The following is a 22227-nucleotide window of genomic DNA, read 5'->3' as shown; positions in this document are numbered from 1 at the left end:
AAAACATGAGGCGTCTCAAGCACACAGGCTCGATACGCGACTATGTCAAGGAATTCTCTTCGCTCATGCTTGAGATTCCTAACATGACTCAGGAGAAGTTGCTATTCAACTTCATGGACAACCTGCAAGGGTGGGCCGAGCAGGAATTAAGGCGCCGAGGCGTTCAAGACTTAGCCACTGCTATGGCAATAGCAGAATCTTTAACGGATTATAAGAGGGGAGACTCCTCCAATGATGAGTCTTTAGAGGATAGCCACGCCATGGGTGGGGGAGACGAGGTTCCAAGGGACCACAATGCTCCTAAAAAGGGATCAAGCAAGACGTCTAACGTCCGAGAAGGAAGGGATAAGGCGGAAAGGAGGGAGTTTACGCCTAAAATCAAATGCTTCCTATGTGACGGTCTACATTGGGCAAGGGATTGTCCAAAGCGGAAGGCGCTCAGTGCCATGATCGAGGAGAGGGAGCAGGAGGACGAAGCACATATGGGCTCAATGCAGCTACTAGGTGCCCTCCAATTCAACCCGAAGCCTAGTACGCCTGAGACCTCCTTATTAGCAGGGGTGCAAGTAAAGGAGGAAAAAGGAGAGCGAGCTGAGGTAGTCCGCACACACATGGAAGAGGTCACTAAGGGAAAGGTGAACTTAATGGGTAAGAGGAAGCAACACTCTAAGCATCGGAAACGCACGGGTCTGCATCCATCTGAAGCCTCACGGGAGAAGGAGGTGAAGAATATCCTGGCTGAACGGGTCACTAGGAGACAAGGGGTCCCTCCTGTGATAGAGTATCTAGTCCGATGGAAAGGACTACCTAAGAGGCAGGTAAGCTGGGAACATGCGGATGCCTTGAGAAAATTCTGGAAACACATCGAGAAGTTTCAGAATGAGGCAACGACGAGGACGTCGACGGCTTAGGTGGGGGAGAGTGTCACAAGATACTTCAAATGACCCTCCCCATGGCTTATATAGGAGGTGAGAAGCTTCTAGAGACCCTTGGAGACATCCACACTTAGCCACTAGTGGGAAGAGTGTGGAAGGTTCTAGAAATGCCTAGAGAAGTCCACACAACTCTACACTATGGTAGAAGACATGAGAAGGGTTCAAAGCTTTCTAGAGAAATCTAGAAGTCTCTTGAATATTCTAGAATAGTGTAGGACATTCTAGAAGTCTCTTGAATATTCTAGAATAGTGTAGGACATTCTAGAAGTCTCTTAAATATTCTAGAATAATGTAGGACATTCTAGAATATTCATGAATTGTAAGGAACCCTCCAAGGTTCTAGAGAGTTCCATTGGTGCCTATAAATAGGTGAGGGCCTCATTTGGCCAAGGCACCAAGCAAGTGAGAATCCAAGCACTTATAAAGGCTTTCTTGAGATAATAAAGCTTCCATTCTTTAAGAAGTTGCCTACTAAGCTCTTAAGCTTTCGAGTCGCGAGTGTCTTAGCCGAGCAAGCTAAGCATTGGGGATCAAGGCTGACTTAGCAAGATCAAGCGTCTTGACTTGCCTAAGTGCCGCACGAGCTTAGTGAACGACTAAGTCCGTGACATTAAGCTTGATATACTTAATGTTGTTATGACTTTGATACCATGTTAGAATATGTTTATTTATAAAGTTATGTTTGATGATGATAACAAACATTGGAATTGAACAAAGGAAATAGGCTACTAAGAGTGAAAAACAAAGTAGAACAATGACAATAAAAGTAGCAAAAGAGAAATATAATTGACCATACTTTGTTCTTTCTTTCTTTACCTTTATATAAAGAAAATTACATATGGTTGAATAATTTAACTGCTAATGCTTTTCAACTAATCCTAAAGCTAATCTCAACTAACTCTAAACTGGGCAACTAATTCTAAAGCTAATCTCAACTAACTCAAAACTACTTTTGTCTTGAAACATTTTGTGTAACAATATGGAGACAAAGAAATCATATTTGAGTTTTATTCTTCTAAAATTCAAATTACAAAAGCCTTTATAAAAGTGAAAACATTATTCAAGATAATAATAATAATAATGGGGTGATTATATTTTTATAGTTGAAATTAAGGAAGGTAACATAGGAGTTCTAATTAGTCAAAACTTTGTTTCCTAAGTTTTTATTTTCTCATTATGATATAATAGGGTATAAAACAAAATATAACTTAATTTTGTCTAATGTTGTAAACAAGTTTGCTCCTTACATAAATAAAATTCACTTCACTTATTTATAAATTACATTCATTAATAAAAAATTAAAAATTTTCAAATGGGTAAAGATGGGTATGAGAATGAGAATCAACATTTCCATACCCACCCCTCCTTCCTTTATGCTTATAAGTTATAACAAAGATGAGAATTGCATTTAAAGCTGAAATCCTAGAAAATGCTTTTTAAATAGCCCCTGAAGTTTTAAAAAGGAATGGGGCAAAAAATAAAGGAATTTCAACCCAACTAAGCTAATTTGGCTTCTTTACTGATACCCATCCAATTGATTCCCTGTTGGCTATTACCTTTCACTTTTACAACCACCTGAATTGAAAGGAAGTTTTTTTCAAATGCGGGTTAGTGTGGAAATGGCCAATCTAAGATTACAAAGTTTTAGTTGATAAAGAAAATTAAAGAGAAAATGTAAAAATTACCCTTCTAAATATGCTACACAAATAAATAAATAAATTTTATTAACTTTAAAATAAAAATGAGTTAAAAGTTTTTATTTATGATAATGAATCATTTCTTTATTTAAAGTTGAATAAATAAAATAAATGAAACTTCGAACACCTCCCGTTTTTTTTTTAAGATATTAGAAGGATAAAACTAATAATTTGTTTTCCAAATAGGTAAAAACAAAAAACAATTGGATGGTAATGTGATAAGCAAGGTTCTCTTGTATTTTTATTAGTAGAAAATAAAGAAAAAATATAAGATTTTATAATATTTATTTATGAGTAATGGGACCTGCATACTCTCACTTGTTAATACTCGAAATTTTATTAATCAAAGAAAAAAAAATAGTATAATGATAAAACTCTCCTCACTCTCTCGACGGTGAAATAAAATTAATTCAGACTTTACGATGTAATAGATAACTCCAAATCAAAGACTGTTTCTTTCACATAGATGAGAGATGAAACCCAAGAACCTACTGTGGATTAAAAAAAATCATTGTATTGAATTAAAAACCCGCGACATGAGATAGAATTCTAGTGCCAGAGCGCCAAAGGCCTGCCAACCAGAACTTGTCGTCCTGTCTTATTAAAGCATATTTTTTTTGGTTGAGAGTCTGTGTTGGGTTCTAAAACTAAACAATAATCATTTTACTTATTTAATTTTTTTTCTGTCATTTAATTGGAAAATATGTTGAGCAACACATAAAATCGTCTGATATTATCTACTAACAAGTAATAACAACTCAGTAGAGATTTTTCATTTTTACCTCGTACAAAAATGGAAATTGACCTCTAGAGTGCCAGCATAGAGAGAGTGTGCAGGCTATCCTCATCCTCCAACGTCTGAGCCGGTGAGCGTGCGGCGCGTGTCAGCCTCCCGTGGACTAACCGCACTGCTCTCTCCCACCTGCTCCCATTCGCCGGATTCCCCACCTCATTCTCAGATGTGATCCGGCCCAGTTGGAAGAAGAAGAGCCTCCATGCATACACCACATCGCCGTATGCCCCACGCACGAACCGCAAGCTCAGCAGCAGTTTCACCAAGAAGGGGAACATCAGACCCCCCACCAACAGACTCAAGTTCTGGGAACTCGATACCAGCAGGTTCAGCTTCGCCAGAGCCACCAAGTGCAGCCCCATCATGCACCCCTCTTCTGTTCCTCCCAAATATTCCACTCACCTGCAACACAGAAATGGGGTTTTAGTTTTCATTCACGACGGAGAAGCAGTTGAAACTGAAGACAAGAAAAGGAGAAGGGCTTTGGGATGCGACAAACAGGCCTCTGTGGGCTTCGCTCCGGCAATTTGGAGCTGAGGAGTCCAGTGAAGCTGGACAGTTTTCTACCCTCTCACCATAACCCGTCAAATCTTCGGAAAAAGACCACAAAGACCATAATTGGAGTGCCATAATTTTGTCCAAATTCAATTATAACGTCATGCTACATTTTCATTAATGACCTTGGGTGTAGGGAATGACAGCCATAAGCCCCAAAAATCTTTTGAGGGCATATCAGTAGTTTCACATTCAAAAGAGGAACCGATGCCAATTTCTTTTCCCCAACATGGGCCTGGGGTAGACCGGTTGGTAGGAAGCGACGCCTCGGGCTTTTCACATTTGTACCACTTTCAAATTAAAAAATAGGTAAATTTCACTTCCCTCCGGCCGAGTTTAAGCTAATAACACTTAATTATCATAAATGTGGAATTTCACCAAATATCTCTCTCATTTTAAATTTTAAAAATAAAAAATGAGAATGTAGGAAAAAAAAAATAATAAAATTTTAAACTAATAATGTATAAGTTTTTTTAGTTAAAATGTCAAAGAAAATGAATGAAATTAATTCTTTAAAATTTGATAAAAATAATATATAATTAAATATTATGGTGTTTTCAATGGTTTAGAGTTTTAAATTTTAAACATTAAAGTTTTATTTGGTAACTGCATTTAAAAACAGTTTTTAAAAATTATTTTTTAATATTTAATAGAACAAATATTTGTTTGAAAACTTGAAATATTTTTAATCTATTTTTAAATATATTTTAAAAATATTTTTTATATATCATGTTTTATTTTTAATTATTATATATGTTTATATAATTATTATATAAAAAAACCATCAGAAAAATAAGTAAAAATGATATAAAACAACTAAAAAATATTCTCTAAAAATAAATTAATTTTTTAATTGTCAAACGTAAATTTTTGTTTTTTGCTCTATAGAACAAAAAATAAGAAAATCATTTTAGAAAAAAGTTGTAAAAAAGGCTTTAAGTTTTTTTTTTCGCTTATTTTATTATATGTTGAAGTGATTATTTAATTTATTATTAAGTGAAAAAAAATTTCATAAGAATAGTTTTTTTTTTTACTTTTTATGATTTTATTACATTTTTATTTCATCATAATTAAATTAAAATTTGATACTAATTATAATTTTATGATGAGAAAATAGCTCATTTGGCTTATGATGTTCACTCAGACATGCCCAGTTTGTTAAATAGATGAAAAATGGTTTAAAATTATTTAATTAATGCCTATCTAACTTTAAATTGGGATTATTGAATAAAAAAAATAATATATGATATTAAATACAAATAAATAAATCAATATATAAAATATAAATGAATAAGATGGGAGCAATAATAGAATGAGACTAAATTACAAAGAATGTTGACTGGTACGTGCTCCGGTGAATTGGGTAGGGAGGAGAATTGGAGGAGCGTGAAGCCAACCACCGTCAGAAAGGAAGCTGCCTGGAATACTCATTGGCTTAAGTGGGCTCCCTTTTTGCCAAATTATCTTACAATACCAGAAAATATATATCTTTTCACTTTAGTCCTTTTTAAAAAATAACTTGGGTTTTTCTTCAATTTCAGTTCACTTCTGGTCTTTTTCAAAATATTTATTTTCTCATTTCATTTTAATAATCTTTTTATTTTGGGTAAGGCTATGGCACCGAAAAGGACTTTCCAATGAGATACCCTGCTAAGAGGGAGCAAAAAATAATAAAATAAAATAAAAATAAAGAGAGAGAGAGAGAGATCACCAAGAGGAAGAGACACTCTCCTTTGTAGGTTGATGAGATTTTAAAAGACTAATAATTTGCAAAATTGTAGTTATTCAACTCTCAATTTTTATTTATTTATTTTACTTTGATTCAAAAATCAAATAGTTTATAAAATTAATATCTAGGAAATTTTAAAAAATATATTTGGACATTTTTTTCTAATGAGAATTGATACTTATATCTTTTAAATTATCAAATTTATATTGGTAATTATATCTTAATACCAAAATTCTTTATTTTCTTTGTTTAATTTGATGGCAACTTGGTTGAATTTTTCTTAAATCAATAAAGTCTTTGATGTTTTAAATACACTTAAAACATCAATCAGTATTTTGACAATTTGTTTGAAGATACTTATATTAGGCATTGTTTTAGCTCGTACTTGCTATTTTTATGCATTAAATGTCCCAACAACTAGTAAATTGACGCTCGATTTTAAGAGACTTTATGTTTAATGACTAGTTTAATTTTAAATGATATAAATGTCATGTCACGGGTACATTTAATAGAAACACGACACTTCCAAATTATTTTTATACCGTTGAGAATCATAGTTCTTTGAGGGAACATTGAATTTACATTTGGGAACTCTCATTTAAAGCACTCATACTTGACCATTAATTTATATATCTACCCTTGTGATAGTTCTTGTTATTTCTTTTGTCAACTACTATATGGTGAGATTATGAGAGAAGTTTGAGTAAAATACCTTTGAACTATAAAGATACGGTGAAACTTGAGGATTTTATGAAAAAATATAAGGGGGAGTCTTGGTTCAAATGACTTTCAATTCAATGAAACGCCTCAAAGCTTGTGAAGAAGCTAGAAGGCTTGACATAGTCTAGTCATCAAATCATGATATTAATTTGTTTGCAGTCTTTCATCCTTTATTCTCTTACTAATTATTCAAGACAAGTTTTATTATGAAAGTAAAAGGCTCGATAACTGTTTTATAACAATCCTATTTCGTAATTAACATATCATAATCTCCTTTAAGGTTTATGAAGAATCCCCATTCTAGTGATTGAAACTCATCACCTTATCATTGAGGGCGATACAATGCATAACAGTTTTTAAAAAAGTGTGTTATACGTCATAACCTGTTAGGTGGATATTATTCACCTTGAGTCCACAACTTTTACGAACTTTAAAACGCATTTAGGCAATACTCTTTATAAATGTTCAAAACTTTTCGTTTGTAAGGTGATATGGGAAGTCACAAGTCACCATCTCATACAAGTCCAATGTTCTCATATGCCCACAACTCATGAGGTACACACCGGTCACGTTTCGTCGCCATTGAACGGATATTGTATATGTCTATCTTACAACCTTCACAATCACCATCACGACTTTAAAATATATCATTTAGTTTAAAAGTGTCACATGTTATAAATGTCAAAAACTTTTTTTCCTTATGTGGAACATCACATTATTCATAACGTGATTATTAGTTGTGAGCATATTTTAAAAGTATAAGAAAATTAAAAATCATACATCGTAATCAACATGATTTCTATAGAATATAATTGCAATATAATCTAAAAACAAATGTTATTAAATCGTTATACATGTAATTTGTAACCATGAAATTTTATTTGCTTCATTGGGTATACAATTCTTTCATTTTATACCCATCTCACGTTTCTAAATAACAAAAATCAAGGATATTTGTGTCAAAAGGAGGGTGTAATTATTATAATTTTCAAAATATGGAAGTCATTTGTTGGGATTATTTGGTACTTTGGCCACCAACATTGCAAAGGTAATGTTGTGCGAAAAAGTAAATTTTAATTTTAAAAAAATTGACATCACTCCTCCCAACTTGGGCCAACATTATATTTGTAAAGCAAAACGTCAATGGACCATGCTTCTTAGTTGGACCAAACGTTAGGCCCAAAAAGGGCCCAATTTGGATGGGCTTATTTTCTATTAAATCTCTACTTCAAAAACTTTTGAAAAAAAGATACAGATACAAAGCTTACGTCCAATGGGCTGTATTTTGGACTGGACTAAAAATGAGGCCCAAACCGGGCCATCGTCGCTCAGAGCTAGGTTGGGTGGGCGTTATGTCGGTACGTCCGATGCATAGCCTAATGAAATGAACATTTTCATGTTTTAGTGAATCTAAATTAAGCAGTGGATTTGTCCTCTTATTATGTTTGGTTCATTTGGAGGAAAATACCAAAAAAAAGGAGGAGAAATAGAATAAATGAAAAAGTAAAGAAAATATTTAAAATCGATATATATTTTTATACGTTTTTTTAAACTTTAACTTATTTTTTTATTATATAAAGATTAAATGATTTAAAAATATATAAATTTTAAAGTAATTTTAATTATATTTGATTTTCTTTTATATTTTCATATTTTTGTAATCTAAATGTATGAATACGCTTATTTGGTCTTCTATTATTTTTCCATTAATTAAAATTAATGAAAAAATTATCTGTGGTACCATTTTACCACAAAATACATGGCTAAAAATACAAAATGGGGATTCAGACCTAATTATTTAGATATTGTTCATACAGATATTGTAACAACTCACGCCCAATCATGTATATATTGTCTACTCTATATCCAAATGGGATCCTAGCAGCTTAAAAACTTGTCTACAATGATAAGATAAATTCATACATATATAACCCTAGTGATTTTCTCATTTATCCAATGTGGGACATTACAAATACTTATCATGCAGATAAGGCGTTCTCATTATGTTTCATGAGATTACGAGATCAAACAAACAAACACTCTTTACAGAGTCAAACAAACCCTTACACGGAGGTCGAGAATTGATTATGATATCATTTGTAATAACTCATACCCAATCGTGTAAATATTATCTACTTTGAACTCAAATGAGTATTTGTAAATTTAAAATGTATTAAAAAAATAAGAGAAACTCATATTTATATAATGTTAAAAACTTTCCTCCCTATATGACGTGGGATGTCGCATTAACTGTTGAGCATTAATTGCATAGTATGTGACTGTTAGACTTCGATTGGGAAGATTTATCCCTTGACTAGAAGTTGTCTCACCATTGATCGGGAATGTAAAGTTACTAGATAAGAGCAAAAAAAATTGTTGCATTCCTTAACTAGTTCTCGATTAAGATGAGGTAATCGGTCAATCGATTCCATGTTCGGTTGAGTTGATTAACCAATTCCTTAGTTGGTTTACCCAAAATACCCAAAAAAACTTGTCTTTTTCGATTTATTTCACTTCTAACATTTAGACAATGTCTTTAAGTATAATAACATGTCAAGTTTAAAAGGGTTTACCTAATATTTAAGTGAAAATATTTCAATTTTAATAAAAAAAAACAATTTTAATGCATAAACCAAGTATTGAAATATGCATAATTTAATATGAAAGATCTAAGTGTACCCATGTGTTGACCTTACATTTAAATCTTGGACTTAAAACGATCTTCACATATATTTGAACTTGCATTCCTTTAGTCATTTGATAATTATCTTGAATTTCAAAAGAGTTTTTTTTTGTAGAACCTGAAACTTATTTTGATTTTTAACAATTAGTATACTAACCATGATTTATTATTATCAAAATATGATTAGGTGAACCATTTGACTAACATTTTTTTAAAATTTAATAGTTAGTTATTTTCTAAATATAATATGTGTCATAAAATTGGGCTCTACCAATTTTTTTTGTGTCTATACTTTGATACCTACCTTAAATACATTTTTTTTTAATAATATTAGAATTGAAATATAAAGTTAAATTTCTTATTTAAATAAAATTACTATTTTAGTTTCATAAAAATTTAAGAAATATCGTCCTTAAGGAATCTTATCTAAATATAATTAATAATTTTTTTATTCATAAAATTTTAGAAAAAAATTTGTCAAATGTATATTTATTTACTAAATAATAATAAAATAAATAATTACTTTTATTTTGTTTTTGTAGATTTTTATTATCGAATAAACCCTACAATATTTTTTTAAACATAAATACTTAAAAATTTTAAAATTTTATTTCATTGTTTGCTATATTATTTTTTATAATTTTTATTAAATAATTAAAAAATTTATATAATTGTTTTCAAAAATAGTTTTTTAGAATAATTTTTGAAAATGTTTTATAAAATAAAAATTTATTTAGAAACCTTAAATATTTTAAACCTATTTTTAATATTTTTAAAAATCATTTTTATATTCAATGCTTTATGAATAATTATTTTATATGCTTCTATAATTATTTTTTAAAATAACTTTTAAAAAACAAGTAAAAATAATAGAAAACAAATAATATTTGTTTTGTTTTCTGTTATTAAAAGATAGTTTTTAGTTGTTAAATATGTTTTCTTATTTTTATGTTCTACGTAACATAAACTGTTGTTTGCCAAACAGGCCCCAGTTATTCTAAAAATGAAAACCGATTTAAAAGTTGAAACAGCCATTTTCGCCCATCTCTGTCTTTTTAATAATTAATAATTATTAAAAAAATAAAACGAAGAAACCCGAAAGTGGCCTGTCGTTTGGTGAGTGGTCAAAGAAGATAGCGTCCGGGCAGTGCGTCCCCAAGAATCCAAAACCCCTAAAACCCCTCGCACTCGTCAGTCGTCACCCTCCGCTCTCCACTGCAACAATCGAGCTATACTTCCCAACTCAACCTCTCCCCCTTTCTTCCTCTTTTGCAAAAACCCTAATCCTCTGTCTTGGATTCCTTTCTCCCAAACATGAAAGAAGAAGACGCCGGACCGCCCAACAGAGAACTCTACGCGCTTCTCAACATCTCTCCCGACGCCTCGGATGAAGAAATCAGAAAAGCGTATCGTCAATTCGCCCAAGTCTATCATCCTGACAAATACCAACCTCATCAGGCACGGCCTTCCCTTACCCTTTATCCAATGTTCTTTCTTTTTTTTTTTTTTTTTTGTGTCTTGATTGATGTTTACTTCTTGAATGCGTCTCATAGCTATGGATTCGGTTGTTATTGAATATTGAGTGCTCCGTTGATTTTGTTTTAGTTGCATTTTCACTATAGATTGGAAGTGTATTAGTGACGGGTCTGCGGGGTTTGCAATTTAATTATTCGAATTGGTGTATGTCTCTGTCGAATGACATTGGAATGGAATGCTCTTTGGGCCATGTCGTTTCTGCCACAGTTTTTTTTGTGGATTCTTCAACTCTGGGAATCTTAACACATTTAGATAATGAAGAGTGTTAGGGAAAAGAGAAAGGAAAAGGGAAGGAAGATAAACTATAAGTCTGAGTGCAATAATTTTTTTGTTCGATTCTTTCCCAAGTTTATTCTCCCTCTCATATAGAAAGAAGAATTGGAAAATTTATATGTTTTTCAAATATGTTTTCTTGTTGTTTCATTTTCCTTGATATTCCATGCTAAATCAAACAAGAGAAATTGAGACTACTAATTTTATCTATTCTGTAGTATTTTCTGAGACTCCACCTAAGTGTAAATATGTTGGTTGATAAATATGATTATGAGACTTTAGAACTGTGACAGGAGGTTGACCCTTTTAGCGTATAACGAATGTTGGCCTGTTGGTCTAAAATTAAAAAAAGTGAAAAAAATTACTGCAAGAACCATATAAATGCACATAGTTGAAGAAGAATGTATAGAAACCATGGATATGCATGCATTGATTATGATTGTTATAATCTTCTGCAAAAAATTGAAGCTCAATTTTGGTCTATCTGATGTGTAATTCCAAATAAAGGATAAAACTTACTGTGGAACTCACTCTTAAACAGGAATTCATATCTCTGCCATAGCCTCAAGCACACCTGTGTGTTCTCTCCTTCCTATTAACTATCCTGGTTATCCATCTTTATTGCTTGCTCATTTGCATTCCTCCATATTAAATTTCCTGTTTTCCATCATTATTTCCTGTTCATTTGCATCTGTAAGAAGTCATTTCCTCCATTCAATAAAGGTTTATTTCCTGTCCAAGAATCTCGCAGTAGGGATTAAAAGGGTTTATGAGGGTTGGTTCTGTATTGGCAAATGGATTTAAGGAGTTGAGCAAAAGCCCTAATCAGTGGAAATCTTCAGCAAAGGAGGATAATTGGCTCGGTGGGAAGGACATAAGGTGGATGGTCCACATTTATGATCCCACTATTTTCTTGAAGTGTATGGGTCAGGCTGAACATAGCCCAGATTTAAATAGTGCAGACAGTGGAGAGGTTGAGCGAGTTGAAGGAAAGATTTGAGAATTTGTGGTTGCTCCATTCAGATTTCAAGGAAGGATTTAGTGTTTGGTGGAGAGATTTCTGGAGTGAAAGGTGGGAAGGGTATAAGTTTATGAAGAAGCTGCCATTTGTTAAATCAAAACTGAAAGAATGGAATAAGGTGTCTTTCGGAGAGTTAAAGGACAGGAAGAAAAATATTCTTGCTAATATTGCTAGCATTGACGCTATTGAGTAGGAAGGGAATCTATCTCTTAAGCTTTCAATGCTGAGGGCCTTGAGAAAGGGGGAGTTGGAGGAATTGTTGTTAAAGGAAGAGGTGCATTGGAGGCAAAAAGCTAGGGTGACATGGGTAAAAGAAGGGAATTGTAATTCAAAGTTTTTACGTAGAGTGGTTAATGGTAGGCATAATAGGAACTACATCAAGGTCTTGGAGGATGAAGAAGGAGCACTTTTGGATAACATTGACAAATTTTCAGAGGAAATATTGCATTTTTAAAAAATCCATGTACAAGTCCCCTTAGAAAGTCTTAGAGGTTAGAGGGTTTATATCATCCATCTTAGCAAAGAGTGCTACTTAGTTGGATCGCCCCTTTACTGAAGAAGAGATCCTCAAAGCCATTTTTTTCAGTTATATAAGGACATGACTTCTGTGTCTAATGGTTTCACCATCATTGTGTTTCAAAAGTGTTGGGATGTGATTAAGGGGGATTTATTGAGGGAGTTTTTGGAATTCCACGATAGTGAGGTAATAAATCAAAGTGTCAATGCCATCTTTGTTGCTTTACTGCCAAAAAAGAGTAAGACCAAAAATATATTAGAGTTTAGACCTATTAGCTTGATCACTTGTTTGTATGGGATCATAGCTAGTCTTATTAGGCGTATATGAGGTGTTCTTCATTAAACTATTCATGTTTCAGAAGGAGCTTTTGTTTAGAGAAAGCAAATCTTAGATGCAATGTTGATAGCCAATGAGACAGTGGATGAGAAAAGACGCTCAACAGAGGAAGGGTAGTTTTCAAAAGGCTTATAAACATGTGGATTGGGGTTTTCTAGACCATGTACTTGAAAGGAAAGGGTTTGGTTTTAGGTGGAGGACTTGGATGAGGCTGTTTGTTTATGGCAAATTTTGCAATCTTGGTGAATGGAAATGCCAAAGATTGGGTTAAAGCAACTAGAGGTTAAGACAAGGAGATTTGTTGTCCCATTTTCTTTTCACCATTGTAGTTGATGTGTGAAGTAGGATGTTGTTGAGAGTTGAGTAGAGTAGGTTATTGGAAGGCTTCCTTGTGGGCAAGAGTAGAACTAAAGCGTCCTATTTGCAAATTGCAGATATGACAATTTTTTTTTTCTAGAGCCTATTTGGAAGATTTGCAAAATCTTAAGTTAAGTTTGTTAGTTTTGGGCACATGTTTGGACTTAAGATCAATCGTGACAAAAGTGCCCTTTTTGGTATCAACATGGGTTAGGATCAGATCATTCGGTTAGCTTTGTCAATTGCAAGGTCTCTGATTTGCCTCTCCCCTATTTGCGTCTCCCATTAGGTTGAAACTCAAAGGCTTGTATTTTTTGGGATCTAGTGATTAAGAAAATTTCATGAAGATTAGATGGGGAAAAAACCTATTTGTCATTAGGTAGAAGGATAACTCTTCTCTAGTCGTGCTTTTCTTATATCCTTAACTATTTCCTATCATTTTTTAATATACTTTCTTTAGTGGCGTTAAAGATCAAGCAAATGCAAAGAGATTTTCTTTGGTTAGGGGTTGGGGAGTATAAGAGAGACCATTTCATTAGTTGGGATCTAGTGTGCAAGTCTAAGGTGGAAAGAGGTTTGCGGTTTGGGGAGATTTTTACAATGAATTGTGCTCTTTTAGGGAAATGACTATAGAGGTTTCCTGAGGAAAGTTATGCTCTTTGGCATTAGGCTATTTTGAGCATCAATAGGACACTTTCTAATTGGTGAGATGCCAACATTATAGTTAGCATGCCATTATATCAACTGTCCCTCTTCCGTATGCCTAAGGTAGTGGCAAGAAGACTAGAAAAATTGTAAAGAGATTTCTTGTGGGGAGGGGGAAGTACGGAAAGAAAAGCACACCTAGTCAGTTGGGAGAGGGTGTGTGTGAGCAAGGAGAAGGGGGGGCTTGGTTTGAGGAAACTAGTTCATTTGAACAAAGCCCTTCTTGGAAAATGGGTGTGGAGATTTGCTCGTGCCAAGGAGGAGATGTGGAAACGTGTTCTTGCGGCAAAATATGGGCAAGAGGAATTTGGGTGGAGAACTAAAAAAGCAAATGGGGCGTTTGGTGTTGGGCTATGGAAGGAGATTCTGAAAGAAGCTGATTGGTGTTGGGACAATATGACTTTTAAGGTAGGAAAAGGCACCAAAATCAGGTTTTGGAAGGACCCTTGGTGTGGGGATGTGGAGCTGGCCCGGAGGTTCCCTCAACTCTTCAATGTGGCTGCCCAAAAGAGTGCCACTGTGGGGGATTTATGGGACCAGAATTCTGGCCAAGGAGGCTGGAACCTAAGGTTTATTAGAGGCTTCAATGATTGGGAGCTGACCTTGGTTGACGAATTGCTTCAAATCCTAAAGAGTCAAAGAATTACCTTGGAGGAGGACTTGGCCTTATGGAAGGGGGGAAAAAATGGGAAGTTTGACGTCAAGGATGCGTATGGGCTATTGACCAGCCATAGTACCCCTTTGTTTCCCAAAAAGGGCATTGGGTGGAGAACGTTCCTTCCAAGCTAGCGTTTTTTGCGTGGGAAGCTACTTGGGGGAGGGTTCTTACTATTGATAGGCTTCAAAAGAGAGGATGACAGATTCCTAACCGGTGTTATTTATGTGGTAGTGATGAGGAAAATGTTAATCATCTTCTTATTCATTGTACAATGGCTAGTGTGTCGTGGGGAATGGTTCTTAGTCTGTTTGGAGCCCAGTGGGTCTTTCCAGAAACTGTAAAGGAGGCGGTTATCAGCTGGAAGGGTTCTTTTGTGGGTAAAAAGAGGAAGAAAATTTGGAGATCCATACCATTATTTATTTTTTGGACGGTGTGGAAGGAAAGGAATAGATTAGCATTCAGGGGGGGGGGGGGGGAGTTAGCTATACAGAAAGTTAAGTATTCTTTTGTTTGTAATATGTGGGGATGGGCAAAATTGTATAATGGTGCGGAGCCTCGTTCCCTTATAGGTTTCCTGGAGTGGATAGCCTCCAGTTAAGGGCTGGTGGGTTTTTGTTGTTTTTTGGTCCTTTGTTGTGAGGCCTTCGTCGCCTCGTATACTCCCTGTATGCTATGCGATGCTTTGCCTTTTGCTAATATATGTGTGTTTACTTATCGAAAAAAAAAACATTATAGTTAGTGGTCACATTGTTGTCCTTGAAAGGTCATTGCAAAGGTCTTTCAAGAGTTTTCCTAACACACTCTTTTTATGGTGGGTGATGGGTCAAGAATATGTTGTTGGGTAAATTTGTGGTGGGGATCAACCTTTGTGATCACAATTCAATTCCTATGTCTATTTAGAATTGTGATAGTTAAAAACCTTCATATCTCATCAATTCTTAGCTTCACTTACCCTTTCTCTTGGAGCTTTAATTTTTGTTGTAACCTTTTTGACTTGGAGATGGAAGATCTTGAAAGACTCATGTCCTCTCTCACTTGTTTGTATTTATCTCCATCCATCCTAGATGCGAGAGTCTAGTCATTATCTTCATCAGAATTATTTACAGTAAGGTTGTTCTTTCTAGTTTTGTCTAATCAATTTGATCCAATTTCTTTGTGTTTAACTAAATTTGTATGGAAATCTAAAGTCCCATCTAAGGCCAAAACCTTTGCTTGGCTAGTGACACACAAAAAAGTAAACACTAATAACATGCTACAGTTGAAAAAATCTTATAAAGTCTTTAGTCTTGATGTTTGCTTATTACGTATGGAGAGTGGAGAAACAATGAATCATTTTTTCTTACATTGTCTGTTGATGTTGGGGCTATGGCACAAACTTTTTAGATTAGCTAACCTGGACTAGCTTCATTCTCAAAGTGTTTGTGACATGATGACTGTCTTATATAAGGAATTGGGAAGCTCCATTAAAGGCAAGGTTCTTTGGCAAACCACTTGTTTAACATTGATTTGGATTGTTTGGCAAGAAAGAAATGCTAAGTTTTTTTAGGAACAAGGTGAGGACTTCAAAGGCTATCGTTCATTTCTTTGCCTCCTTTTAGGCCTTTTACACCACAACATTTAAGGGCATTCCCCTTAATATGGTCTAGCTCGACTAGTTTTTGGTGTGTAGATCGAAAGGTGTGGGTTAATAAGGAGAGGTTGCTTGGAAGGAAAGTATTTTAATATTGGAGTTATGAATTGTTTTGGAGTCCAATCAGATTTTGGTTGGACTCTTGGTGTGGAGATGAGGCTTTGTGCAACTCTTTCCCTTTTTTGTTTGCTTTGGTGGTTTCTAAAAAGGAGTGGTTGGCGGAGGTGTGGGACCCTTCGGTTGAGGGGGGGAGTTGGAGTCCTCTTTTTTTGAGGGCTTTCAAAGTAAGAGAGTTAGTGCAGAAATGGAGGATAGGGTGATTTGAAAAAAGACAAAAAGTGGGTTTTTTACAGTTAAGTCTCTTTATATTCTGGTTTCCAAGAAAAATAATTTGGAGCCCTTATGTTCCTTCAAGAGTGGGTTTTTTTCTTGGTAAGCCTCATGGGGGAAAGTTTTAACCTTGGATCAACTCAAAAGGAGGGAATGGTCCCTTGCCAATTGATGTTTCTTTTGTCTAGCCGAAGAGGAGTCTACTAATCACATCTTAATTCACTACACGAGGACTAGAGTTTTGTGGGAGTTATTATTCGCTCTCTTTGGGGTGACTTGGGTTCTCCCTTGTTCGGTAAAGGAGACTCTCCTTGGTTGGTTTGGGTCTTTTGTGGGCAAGAAACGCGAAAAAGCTTGGAATCTGGCTCCTTTATGCCTTTTTTGGGCGGTGTGGAAAGAAAGAAATAGGATGGCGTTTGACAATGAAGAGTTTTCAGTACATAGGTTGAAGTATTCTTTTGTGTGTAGTTTATGGTCTTGGACAAAGTTGTATATAGATGTTGACCCTTTATCTTTAATCGACTTTTTTGATTGGATGGGCTCTAGGTGAGGGCGGGTGAGGTTTTTGTTTCCCCTCATGTTTTGCTCTTTTTAGCCCTTTTGACACCTTCTATATACTTCCTGTATGTCTTGGGTTGCCTTCCAGGTTTCCTTTGTCTACTTAATATATTCTCTTCTGTGTTTACCCATAAAAAAAAAACAAAACAAAAGAATGAATTGTTTTTTTGTTGTATATTCTCATGTGGTACTTTACTGTAATATAAGTTTACTTAGCATTTTGGAGGCTTCAAACATACTTTCTGATTAGTTCATGTATTTTTTGGGAGGATTTTTCATCCTTCTTTTGTATTTCTTTATCCTTAATTTATTATATTTGTTGTTTCTCATAAAAAAAGAAGAAAAAAGAAGTCACTTCCTGATAGCAATTTTTTGTTTCAGTTGGTTCCTTTGTTAAAAGAAATGGTTTTGCTTCAAGTAATGGAATTTTAAACTTATTTTATAGGAAGTTGGAGTTCCTTTTTTAATGCCACAAGTTAATCAAAGAGGATAATATTTTTAGAAGGTTCTTTTTGAAGTTCTTTCTACTGCTTTTGTCTGGCATGAGGAGAAGTGCATTTATTATCATAGCTATTACTGATAAAAGTCTCTTTTGTATTGCATGTCTTTTCTAGTAAATGACTTCCATTGCACAGGTAATAGAGTCTATGTAACCAGTGCCTATGTAAATGATATTTTCAGTTATTTATTTGGATGGACTAATCATCCGCTGAAATTAAACAACTAGTCTGCAGGATCACTGGGGTGTGACACTAAAGCTGATGAGCATTGTTTTTTATGAAAGTAGATGGGAAACTAAAACTTTACTGGAACCAAAAAGAAGCAAGCCTGAGGTATACAATAATGTGAAGTGAATCTTACCTGTCTTAATACGTGTGCTTCTCTTGTTCTCTATGTGCACACTTTGCTTCTCTTGCCATTTCAAATGGAAATTGTGCTAAAAGGACAATCATGATCAGAAATACATATATACTTTTATCAAGTTAAGTCCTATATAACTTTCACTTGTTACCTGTTATCTATGTTTTTCCTAGTTGATTCTGTGTACACAGCTATTTGTGACCATAATTAAAAATTCCGAGCTTGTGGTTTCATTTGAATTTTTCCTCTCTTGATGTCAACGTGACTAATTGACTAAATTTCCATTCCACATCTTTCCAGATGAAGGAAATTGCTACAGAGAACTTCCAAAGGATATGTGAAGCATATGAAATTTTATCTGATGAGCATAAAAGGCAGATATATGATATATATGGTATGGAAGGGCTGACTGCAGGCCTGGAACTTGGTCCAAAACTGAATAGAGCTGAAGAGATTAAGCAAGAATTTGAAAGATTACGACGTAGGAAGGAACAAGAGAAGGTCTCAGCCCATATTCGTCCTTCTGGTTCAATTTTAGCCAATTTGTCTTTGCCTGAGTTTCTTAATGGTGATGGCATCATGATAGGGTACGATTCATTTTAATCATTTGTTTATTTGTCTAAATTGTCATTCTGAATAAGATTGGTATGCTTTTAGCAATTAGTTTTTCTCAACTTTATGATATGTCTTTTCACATGGATTTTCATTAAAAAAAAAAATTATAAATTTGATACCCTATCAGACTTAGTTTTGCCCTCTTCAATTTTTGAAGTTTCTTTCCAAATATCAATCAAACAAATATGTCAGTGTAGCATTGTCTATTACACTCTCTTCTCTCTAGTATTTTGGATCTCTGTCATAAATTATTCTAATTTTGATTGCATTTATGATCTTCATATTCAAGTAAATTTGAATACAGTTTCATTAATTTAGAGGTTCATATTACAATTTTATTTTTCGTTTTAATAAGTTATGATCTCATGTATGTGTGAGTGTATATGTGTGTGTGTATCTTCTTCTTCTTCTATTTTTTTTTTTTTGTAAGTATTTCTACATATAAATGATTCCCTTCTGTTCTTTTGGAGTTTGGTCATTGATCTATTATGTGTGTGTACATGCTGGTAAGTGGTGAGGTTTGCTTTAGTTTATGAGTCTACTGCTTCATTTGGAACACTTATGCTTTTATATATGTGAATGTCAGCATGTCTATGTCTAGTGACCTCCAAGCTCAAATATCCAAACGCAATGCTATTGCTATTGGTGGAAATTTGGCAGTTAATGGGAATGTTGGTGGTGGAGCAGCTACTGCTGTCTTTAGGCATCAGATTTCTTCAGTTTCTTCAATAGAATTCATGGCCTCAGCTGGTTTACGGGCATTAATTGGCATACAAACATCACGGTAGGTTAATTGACTTGCAAGTGAGACAGATTTCGCATCTTTTCCTCATTTACTGGTTTCACTCCCCATTTTTTATGTCCCTCTTTCCAGCAATCTATCACTTCACTCAACTGCAACAACTGGAATTGCAGTGTCTTTGAGAGATGGTTCAATCAATCTTACCAATGCCTGGACTCGTCAACTGTCTGAAACGACAAGCGGAACTGTATGCTTCTTTTTATTACAAGTGGATTCGTGTTTATCTTGTCTTCTTGAGATTTCCATAATATTATTGGGGACAATATTGATATTGGAGAAGTGGTGAAATGCAATGGTTTATGTTTGAATTCAGCATACATTGGGACTCTTAGGTGTTTATGCAATTGCATTCTATTTATTGTTTGGGGGATATGTTAATGTAAGTGATTTAGCATATTAAGTGGAAAATTATCGATAAAGAGAAGATTAAATAGAAATATCATGATCATTCGAAGTATGAAAATCACCGAAGAAAGAGAAATTAGGTATAAAAAATGGGCCATATTTGTTGGAAAGCAAGGGAATAGAACTTTTGGAGTTATATTGATTACATCCTTACTTTGTGTCTGCTAAATTTTTTAAAATTATTTTTTTTCGTCTTTTCTTTTTTCAGATACAGCTGGCTTTGGGTCCAGAATCATCCGTTGCTGTTGGATGGCAAAAGAAGGAAGAGAAAATGTCTGCTTCTGGAGAACTGAAGGTTGGTCTAGATTTTCTCTTTAAGCTAGCTACAACTATATCCCGAAAAGGTTATAATTTTTTTCCCCAAAAAACAATAACACCATGAAGAAAAGGATGATTGTAGATATTCTGTGACACCAGCATGTTTTATGGTGCTCATTCTCGGTGGTTGCATTTAATTTTCATACCATGGTTAATTTGAATGTTATTTTCTTAGATTAGAGGGTTTAGTGAATGTAAGCTGATGTCTGGCAGACTTTTTTTTTTTGTTGGATAGGCAAAGAGTATTTTACTGATAAAAGTGTCTAACAAAAAGGGGGGCACACTCCAAGTATGTGGGGGATGTCTGGCAGACACATAAAATTGCTATAAGTTTCTAGTTTTTATAGAATATTTAAAATATAATAAAAGGTGCTGAAATGAACATTGAAGTTGTCAAGATCATTGCGTTGGCATTTTCACGATAGATTTTGAAAATATTACTAGGATTTTTTTTTACTTATATAAATTTCAAAATTTTCAAGAAGGGATATTAAGATCATGTGCTAGTTCTTCTCCTCTTAGTTGCAAGCATCTTCTTGAATAGGTGATTCTCCAGCTTGGGAATATCGATTTAGTACTTCCTACATGATAATCCAAAATAATGAGAAGTCTTTTGCGTAGTTGCTAGGAGGGACAGCTAAAAAAATAAAAAATGGAGCAACTATGTAAAAATTTACTTAGATAAAAATTCTATATTGAAGTGGACGTATTAATATGATTTTCCATTAAATAGGCAACCAAACCTAAACAAGTTCCTACATAAAAGTAACCACTAATGCACTTGCATAAACATAACGGGTGTACTATTCCTAAAACATAGGACCCACATTTTGACTCTTCCAAATTTGTATGACACATGTTAAATTTCGTTTGACTCGATCTGAGATTCCAACAACATCATAACTTCATGCTAAACCAGGGCTCAATTTTAATGTTAATCTCAACACTCCCCCTTAATGCTAAAATTTTACATCCTAACATGTCCCTGGAATACATAAACTTCTCCAAAGCCAGACTTTGTAAACATATCTGCAAGTTGCTCATTGGTGTTACAATATGACATCTTGATGCTTCCTTTGGCTACGTATCTCTGATAAAATGATTTCGTCTCTCTATGTGTCTTCTGCGTCAGTGAAAACTGAGTTCTTTGTCATGCAATAATGGATTGATTATCACAATGGATAATTGTTGGGTTTTCTTGAGATGTTTCACATATTCTAAAATTTGTCTTAATCAAATGCCTAGACAAGCTATAGAAGTTGCTGCAATGTACTTAGCCTCTGAGGAAGTAGGGTAGTTGATTCCTGCTTCTTTGAACTCTATGAAATGACCCCTGAACCAAGATTGAAAACATAGCCTGTAGTACTCCTACAACCTTCATTTGAACTTGCCCATTCACTATTAGAAAAACCAACAACTTATGATTGTTAGCATTAGTGTACCATATATCATATGAGCTTATTCCTTTTAAATATCTTAGCACTCTCTTGGTTGCTCCATAAAGAAGTTTGCTTAGGCTTTGCATGAACCTTGAAAAAAGACTTTTGCTTGCATAATATTTAACCTACTGTGGTGAGATACAACAAGCTTCCAATTAAACTTCAATATTCTCAAGCATCAATTTTTTCTTCTCCATCATTCAAGCAAAACATATAAAATATTTTTTATGCGACCCATTTCACATGATTTTACCTTTACAGTACCTTTGCCTTGTGCTTCTTTGACTATGCTATCACCCATCTTCACCTTAGTGGTCACAGATTTGTCCTAACTTGTGAAAGCTTCCAAGTTTGTTGTGATGTGATTACTACAACCACTATCCACACTCCAAACATCTGAAACACACTCTATAGTGGAATAACAAGTGAGGAATAATGTTTCAGATTCTTCATTGTCTTTTTCTTTCTCTTCAATGAATTTTGCATGCTCTTTTTATTTATTTATTTAATTCTATAGTATTTTTCTATGTGCCAAATTTCATATGGTAGTAACATTGAGTTGACTTATGATTATAATTTTCACCTTTTTTCGACAACTTCATTTTGGTAGTGGTTGTTGTTGCCTGAATGTCCACCACCTTTTCCACCTCTTCTGCCATGAGAGGGATGTTCTCCATGCCCTCTTTTGTTGCTATTACCACTTGTCTTGTCATTAGAAAACTATAACTTAGTCTGAAATGCATTTTCTACAGAA

The 22227-nt window shown here is 34.2% G+C and overlaps 2 protein-coding genes across 2 annotated transcripts in view; one reads left to right on the top strand and one right to left on the bottom strand.

Annotated features, from left to right (window-relative positions):
• Positions 1-3299: 3299 nt before the first annotated feature.
• On the bottom strand, positions 3300-7012 carry LOC132254902 (uncharacterized). The gene is made up of 3 exons (XM_059741946.1): positions 6950-7012; positions 3929-3988; positions 3300-3827 (listed from the first exon to the last, which is right to left on the bottom strand). The coding sequence occupies exons 1-3, from the start codon at positions 7010-7012 to the stop codon at positions 3588-3590; spliced, it is 363 nt and encodes a 120-aa protein (XP_059597929.1). The 3' UTR covers positions 3300-3587.
• Positions 7013-10155: 3143 nt separating this feature from the next.
• Positions 10156-22227, top strand: part of LOC100259128 (chaperone protein dnaJ 13) — a 28320-nt gene continuing 16248 nt past the window's right edge. The window contains exons 1-5 of the mRNA XM_002270030.4: positions 10156-10570; positions 18195-18481; positions 19096-19293; positions 19384-19498; positions 19925-20011. Coding sequence (XP_002270066.1) covers positions 10427-10570; positions 18195-18481; positions 19096-19293; positions 19384-19498; positions 19925-20011 — 831 coding nt within the window. The 5' untranslated portion in view covers positions 10156-10426. The remainder of the gene's footprint in view (positions 10571-18194; positions 18482-19095; positions 19294-19383; positions 19499-19924; positions 20012-22227) is intronic.

This window comes from Vitis vinifera, chromosome 2 (assembly GCF_030704535.1).
Source record: "Vitis vinifera cultivar Pinot Noir 40024 chromosome 2, ASM3070453v1".
NCBI lineage: Eukaryota > Viridiplantae > Streptophyta > Magnoliopsida > Vitales > Vitaceae > Vitis > Vitis vinifera.
This window is presented reverse-complemented; position numbering and strand designations above follow the sequence as displayed.

Coding starts and splice junctions, on each gene's coding strand:
- LOC132254902 (XM_059741946.1), bottom strand. CDS start 7,012: ATGGCGACGAAACGTGACCGGTGTGTACCTCATGAGTTGTGGGCATAT. Junction 3,989..6,949: donor CATATGAGAACATTGGACTT/GTATGAGATGGT, acceptor GTGAGAGGGTAG/AAAACTGTCCAGCTTCACTG. Junction 3,828..3,928: donor CCGGAGCGAAGCCCACAGAG/GCCTGTTTGTCG, acceptor TCTGTGTTGCAG/GTGAGTGGAATATTTGGGAG.